The sequence below is a fragment of the Kryptolebias marmoratus genome, linkage group LG6, assembly GCF_001649575.2.
Source record: "Kryptolebias marmoratus isolate JLee-2015 linkage group LG6, ASM164957v2, whole genome shotgun sequence".
NCBI classification, from domain to species: Eukaryota; Metazoa; Chordata; class Actinopteri; order Cyprinodontiformes; family Rivulidae; genus Kryptolebias; species Kryptolebias marmoratus.
The window spans coordinates 57,655-65,000 of record NC_051435.1 but is presented as its reverse complement, the minus strand read 5'-3'; the positions used below and the strand labels follow the sequence as shown (position 1 = coordinate 65,000).

The window sequence follows — 7,346 nt, the reverse complement described above, 5'->3', positions numbered from 1 at the left end:
GACAGACAGACAGACAGGCAGACAGACAGACAGACAGACAGACAGTCAGACAGACAGGCAATCAGACAGTCAGGAAGATGGACAGACAGGCAGGCAGACAGACAGACAGACAGACAGGCAGACAGGCAGACAATCAGACAGTCAGGCAGTCAGACAGACAGGCAGACAGTCAGGCAGTCAGACAGACAGGCAGACAGACAGGCAGACGGACAGACAGTCAGACAGACAGACAGGCAGACAATCAGACAGTCAGGCAGTCAGACAGACAGGCAGACAGACTCTCCTTGGTGGATGGAAACGGAGGCAGAGGGTTTGTGTGACAGAGGAACATGCTGGTTTAGGAGATGGACGCAGATGATTTCCTGTGGAGAGCAGCTAGAAGGAGGGCTAGTTTTTTGTGTATATAGTATTTTTTCATGTGAGATATTTCACTTCAGGCCGAATACAAAAGTGGAATGGAAATCTTTTAAAATAGAAAATAAAGTAAAGACTTAAGAGCCGGCTAATTTTTGATGCTGATAATATTATTAATTTTATTATGAAATGTGTAGTTGGATGTGAGTTTTTCAGCTCAGAGGCGTAAACTGGATAAACTGAAGGTTTTTCAGCTTCGTGTTGCTGGTAAAAGACTCTGTGTTGTGTTCAGGCTCAGCACTGAAGGGGTGGAGCTGTTATCCAAGTTCCTGCAGGTCAGTAAACACCTCATGGTATTTCTGCATTGATAATTTATCTAAAGTCTCTTGAGATGTGATGAAGAAACCAAATTATAAACTTTAGTTTGAAGGAAAGAAGAGGATCTCAGCAGATGAATCAATGAAACATTTTTACTTCAATAACCTTGGAAACAGAGTGTTGTCGCTTCCAGACTGTAAGTATAAAAACACCCTCTGACGTGTTTCGTTGTCTGTTGTCACATGACTCTGATGTCACAAGGCCACTCAATGTTTCAGCAACGTCCATCTTCAGTCTCCCAGAAATTCAGCTGGAAAAAGAAACTCCGAAGTCGACAACAGTACCTGATCCAGGTAACACTCACAGAAACACACCCATGTGAGAACTTCTTTTACGTTACATGTTCTTCAACAAAAGCTGGAATTAAACTTTTTCTTTTATCTGTTTAGTTTTACAAAAATACACTATTTGTTTACAATCTGTCAAAGCAGAATCCAGGAGTATTTCCTCTGCAGCAAGTTTACCATCTAAACAATAACTTCACCTGTAAAATGTCTGTCTCCATGGCAACAGATGCTATAACCCCACGTCTCTGTCTCTATGGCAACAGATGCTGTAACCCCACCTGTCTCTGTCTCTATGGCAACAGATGCTGTAACCCCACCTGTCTCTGGATGTTAACTTTCAGTATGTTGATAGTCTGGCCTGGTTCTGATGACTGCAGTTCAGGGTTAAGGTTAGGGTTAGACGGTCGTCATTGTCTTCTTATTAAGCAAGTGAATAGAAGCTTTTTACATCATTTTATTTTTAGAATTTACTTGTCCTTTTGTTGTTTATTTTTCTGGCCTTTTTTGCATTTTCTTCTGTTTTATCTGCAGCACTTTGGACGTCATCAGTTGGTTTTAAATTTTCTTCATAAATAAACTTGAACTAAATCCCAATCAATTCAAACAGTAATCATAAAATAGAGTATGTCCGAAATAACATATGGTTTGCTTGTTTGTTTGTTTTTTTAACAATAAAAAAGAGCACGTGGCAGTCAAACGTATCATTGTAATGTACAGAACTAAAAGGGTCAGGTGTTTTTGACCTGTGATCGAGATCTGTTCTGTAGAAACCTGCAGCTTCAGATCCAGGATTTTAATCTGATATTCCGCTCGGTTTACTTCAACGAGCGCAGATTCATTGTCAGAATCCCAGGTCAGGCAGACCTGGTTGTTGTGATTAGTTAAACCATATAACCAGGAGATAACCTGGTATGAGGAGTTCCCACTCTCTGGTGTGCAGCATCAAGTGATGTGACCTTTCCAGTGGCAAAGATATGAAGCCAGTGTGCCAGCAGACTGCCAGGTGTCTAATGCTAATTTCTTTTGTTTATTCAGTAAACCATCCCAACAGACAGGCAGAGTCATCTGGAGGTCTACAAAAAGGTACTGCAAGGACAGGACGTGAAGTTTTATTTTGAAGGAGCTATGACAACTGATTAATGGAACGCAATAATAAATCACAGCAACAACTCGACCAATCAAAGCGCAGCTTGTTACCAAGATGAGCCAACCGGGTTCTGTCTTCCATTTTCACTGCACCAACTAAACAAACTGGCCCTCAGTTCTGTTGTCATGGAAACAACTGGATCGTCTGCAGCAACACCGGCAGCTGAGAAGGTCTATGACATCAGGGATGATGTCACTCTGTTAGTGGCTGCAGGTGAAGCTAGGTGTTTCAGCTCAGGACAAAATAACAGCACATGTCAGATCATTAACTGCAAACTTTTATTAATCAAAGTGTAAGAACCCAATCTGAGGGTCAAAGGTCTCCCTGCTGCAGTGGCAGGTGTCGTTTCAGTGTATTTATGTTTCATTACTCTTCATGTATCATTTTGCTGTTCCGTTTCTACAGGAGAAGCCATGTAGACTTATTCTGAATGTTTGACCTGCTTTCCTGCTCTTTACGAGTGTGTGGGTGTGTTGCACACACACTTTATACTGTAACAGTGTTAAAACCAACGTGACACCGGCACAAATTCCAGTAATAATATTTGTATTTATAGTAAAACTGAAGTACACAACTCCTGACAAATGCTATTGAAGTATTAGATGGTTTTCTTTAAGATCCATTATTTATAGATGGTTTTGGAAATGTGATATTATCTGGGCCTCAATGACATTACAGTTTCCTATTAAAACCAAAAATCCTAATAACAACGGAGACCTGTGATTGGCTGATTTACTTTAAATGTAAAACAACATTTAGACAGTGTTCAGAGGAGGTTCTGTTTTATGGTCTGTTTGGAATCCGATTCCAGATATCTGAAGGGAAAATTTTGTTTTTTACTTTTGTTATACTTTTTTAAGAAATTGTACAGAAAACCAACAGATTAATTTATTCATGTCATTGTAACTTTTGTGTCTTTAAAGAACCTGGATACCAACGTACAAAAGTAGTTCTCGTTCAAGTGTCTGTGGGCAGAAACTTTATCTGTTGAAGGAAGAGCTCACGTACCTAAATATTCAGTTCTTTCTTTTAGAGGCATGTTGGTGTTATCTTTCATATAAATAAGTTGCTGCTGTTGCTAAAATACATTTTTTGTTGATGTGTAAAAACTTGAGCAATAGAGAAGAATTTAATAATTCAGTATTTGACTCAGAGGAAGCTGAAACTTAATGTGCTATAAGTATTAGGTGAGAAACAAAGTGCTACTTTTTTATCTTGTTTCATTTTAAATTCATTTAGGAATCAAAGTATAAAAAACATTTAATTTAAGACAGCTAAATTATTCCTGAACAAAAAGATAAGTTGAATATGTATGAGATTGGAACAGCTTGATAATGAATACTTTTGTCATTTTTTAAAGATAATTAAAATAATTTAATCAATTTATGTTCAAGGATTTTTAAAGTTTAGATGTTTTGTTTTTTGGAAGAAAACCTTTGAGTTGAATGTGCTGAGAGATGAAATGAAGGTGATGATTGTTCCTGTGAATCAAACTGATTCAAAGTAAACCTTAAGCCACATTAAAAATTATTGTAAATGACTGTTGAATGTAATCACAAGCTGTTGATGTGGCATGTAGAGACTTATTGATTATTACAGATAAGGTTCAGTGCACAGAAATCCCTTATTTTGCATCGTTATTTTCTGGAAACATGACCTGACCTAAAGAAGTCGTGTGTGTTGCTGATTGTCATCAACTTGTCAAACCATTAGAACCAACAAATATAACTCATCTGTTGATCATATCCTCACTGAAACTATAAATTTAAAATTGGAGAAAAGAAAATCTAAAACCTGTTTCCACTTTAGAGATGCAGATTTTGTTTTCCTGCTTCTGTAAAATATTTATTGTGCTTTGTTTTGGTTGACACTATACCAAAGCGACCTGCAATGTACTGAACTGCATGATGGGATTTTTCTAGTGAACTTCTATGCTGTTAATTTAATAAATCTTCCATTTGATAAAAGGTCACAACATATCTGATAGTATATAGCATCAATGTACTTGAAACATCATTCAGTATAAGAAGTATATACTGTTACTGTGTCCACTGATGTTTATAACATGTATTCTGAATGTATAAATATACATTAAAAAGCTTTATTTATTATCAGTGTTGGCTGTTCATTAAGGGTTGGGGCCGCCTTTTATCCAACCACACAACGGACGCAAGTGGAACCATAATTTTAACACAAATACTTTATTTGCAGTATAAAACACTTTGTTTTTTTTAACAATCACAGTTTATGTGTGTATGTATTCAATAATGAAAACAAAAAATACAAATGAATTTTCCCTCAAACATGCCTCCCTTTCTACTGACAAATCTGGTGAAATAGTTTTATCAGAGTTTTCTGGACTTGAAGTCTGTATCATCAGGTAGGTGAGTGAGCAGAAGACGGGATAAAACTCATATACATCTGTCAGGAGAAAGAAAAATATGTTTGAGGGGAAATCAGTAATTTTTTAGTCTTTTTTAAAATGTCAAAAATCCTAAATTTAGACTATAATCCTCAGATCTCAAGAGGTTTACAAAAGTGGATGCCGTTAGATAGGTGCCCCTTTCATAGAAAAAAAAAACATTTTATGAAGATGTATCTTGTCTTGATAAGTGCCTAATTCATCAAAAATACAGTTTCTAACAGAGTATGGTGTTTTAATAGGTACCTGTTTCATCCAAAATACATTTTATAAAGCAGTTTGCTGTTTTGACCTCAGTTTGTGAAAAAACAATACTTCCCACAAGCCTTCAGAATTTTCTTTTTCATTTTATAAAATGTTTTTATAGGTCATTTTTGTTTGAAATAAGTCCTGAGAAATAACAAGGAATAATATATAGAACAGATATATTTTCCTTCATTTATACATAGTGTTTTCTCTGTCCACTTTACAACAAAATCCTAGTAATGCCCATGACTTGAGAGGTTGTTTCTCCTACATCCAGTGGGCGGCGCAGGAAGAGCAGGTGCTGCAATCGATGGTAGCCACACAGGCACCTCCACAAGAAGAAAACAAACGCACCTTAGAGTCTCGCACTGTCCAGTATAACACTTCCATTCTATTGGCTGGGACGGTTGCCAGGCAACGGTATTCCTTGTTCCGTTAGAGAGCAGAAAAGAATTCGTAAGCGAGCAGAGAGGTTTGCAAGTGGAGATTTGATCTGTGCAGAAAGGAAATTTTGTGCGCGAGCAGAAAATCTGAGAGAGCACGGAGAATATTTGAAAGAGAGCACAAGTTTTAAGTGCAGACAATAGATGAAATCCTGCTTTCAAACTGAAAATGTGTAGTCTCAATTTAATGCAGGAAAATTCCCCTATACGCTAACTGATTGCGCCAGAGCTGGGGAACAATGGACTGCTGGGGAGATGGGGGGAGAAGAGGGAAGAGAGCAGCTGATTCCAGAGTCCTGAGTTCGATCCCACCAGTCGCAATGTTGTTTTAATGAAAAAGTTTCCCATTATTAAAGTTTTTAAGTGTTATTGAAAGTAACTCGTCAGGATTTGAGCTTTCTTTGAGTTTCTTTTCGTATTTAGGGTTATTGTTTTTTCATGTTTCTGGTTATCCTGTGTTCAGTTTGGGTTTACTTTCTTTTATTTTGTTAACTGATTGTCTTCGTGTTTCGTCTTGTCTTAGTTCAGTTTTTGCTCATTGTGTTCCTGTCATCGTTCACTTGTCCTCAGCCAAACTCTTGTTTGCCTGCCACGCCCATCTTCACCTGCCCCAAGTTTGTAATCACTCACCTGTGCCCACTTCTCCTAATTACCTCCTGCCTTTAAAACCTGGTCATTTCCTCCACATACTCTTTGGTCCTTTGTCACTTCAAGGTGCTGTCTGGTTTCCCCTCATGTCTTGCAGCTCAAGTTTGCTACAGTTTGGATTTTTTTTTTAGTGTTTATACTTAGTTCTGGTTTGCTGCCACGTCAGCCTTTTTTGTATTTCTTTTAATTTTTATTGTTAATGAATTAGTTTTTTCCTGGAGCTGTCAGTAGAAGTCTGCACACTGGGATTGCCTCACTCTTCACCACACCTGAGACTTGTGAGTTATCTTTAAACATTTTTAAATGTTTTTTTGTGCAAATGGTGTAGTACTGTAAATTAAAACGCAGCACTTTTTTGTTGCCAAAAAAGCACTTTTTAAAACTTTATTGACAACTTATACTGTTTACTTTATACAGTATATTTTAATGTCATTAATCAAATCCAGTGCTTATTTTTATTTTTCCCAGCTGTTGCCAACTTGGCAACAAAAAAGGTGACTTTCAAAGACAAAATTTAGCTTGCTCAATTTTATATAACTCAAAAGAACCGGTCACTGTGAAAGGAAAAGATGGTTATGTCATAAGTAAGAAAACATTCTGCTGGAATGCTGATAAAACTGAATGACCCTCAGTAACAAAAAAGAGATGTAACCAAAATATTACTTATTTGGCAAGCCAGCCTTTAAGAGAGACCGAAACAAGAGGGAGAACCAACATAAGCACTGTGTTTAAACCATCTTTATACCTATCATGCCCACCTCTACGGAGGACCAAAACTGCCTTATTAAAAAATAAAAGCAGAAATGTATATAGTTTGCCTTTTCCTTACACATGGATTTCCATCAATGTGTTTTGTTTTGCTTTTTCCTTATATAAGCGTTTGTTCTTTTGTCATTTCCTTGTCTCTTTTTAGATTACTGTGTGCCTCAATATGCAAATGAGGAGGATTTCTTGGTCCAGCTCCTCTCATATTGGTCAAAAAACAGGAAGAAGCAGGATCCATGTGCAGATCGATTGTTCATGCCTGCACTCTCGGCCATTTCAGGAGAACGCCTCATTTGAGAGGAAGTGAAGTCGTAGCAGAGATGTCTCAGACAGCTGCAGAAGAGTTAAGGCACGTTGCTAGCTTAGCTGACAGCAACACAGTCAGTGATGACATTTATTGTTTCTCTGTCCAAACTCCCACAGTGTAGAGGAGGCGCGCTTTAATATCACTCACACCAGTGGCGCCGGATTCATTTTCTAGGTGTGGGGGCCACCGGAGTGTTTCGTCACCTTATTAATTTTACATGCATCGGATCATCGTCTAACATCAATAAAAACTGAATAATGAAACGCTTTTTCAGCGATGACTTTTTGTTCCAGTATATTATTATGAATAATGATAATTAGTTTAACCAACCAACAGCTTTATAAATGAC

At 37.5% G+C, this 7,346-nt stretch overlaps 1 protein-coding gene across 3 annotated transcripts in view; it reads left to right on the top strand.

The window, feature by feature from the left end:
- The window catches only part of cdk16 (cyclin-dependent kinase 16), a 21,652-nt gene extending 17,372 nt beyond the window's left edge, over window positions 1-4,280 (top strand). For all 3 annotated transcript variants that reach the window (XM_017441452.3, XM_037976247.1, XM_037976248.1), the window contains 4 exons: window positions 647-689; window positions 778-868; window positions 951-1,025; window positions 2,055-4,280. In XM_017441452.3, coding sequence (XP_017296941.1) covers window positions 647-689; window positions 778-868; window positions 951-1,025; window positions 2,055-2,137 — 292 coding nt within the window. In that variant the 3' untranslated portion in view covers window positions 2,138-4,280. The remainder of the gene's footprint in view (window positions 1-646; window positions 690-777; window positions 869-950; window positions 1,026-2,054) is intronic.
- Window positions 4,281-7,346: the final 3,066 nt, after the last annotated feature.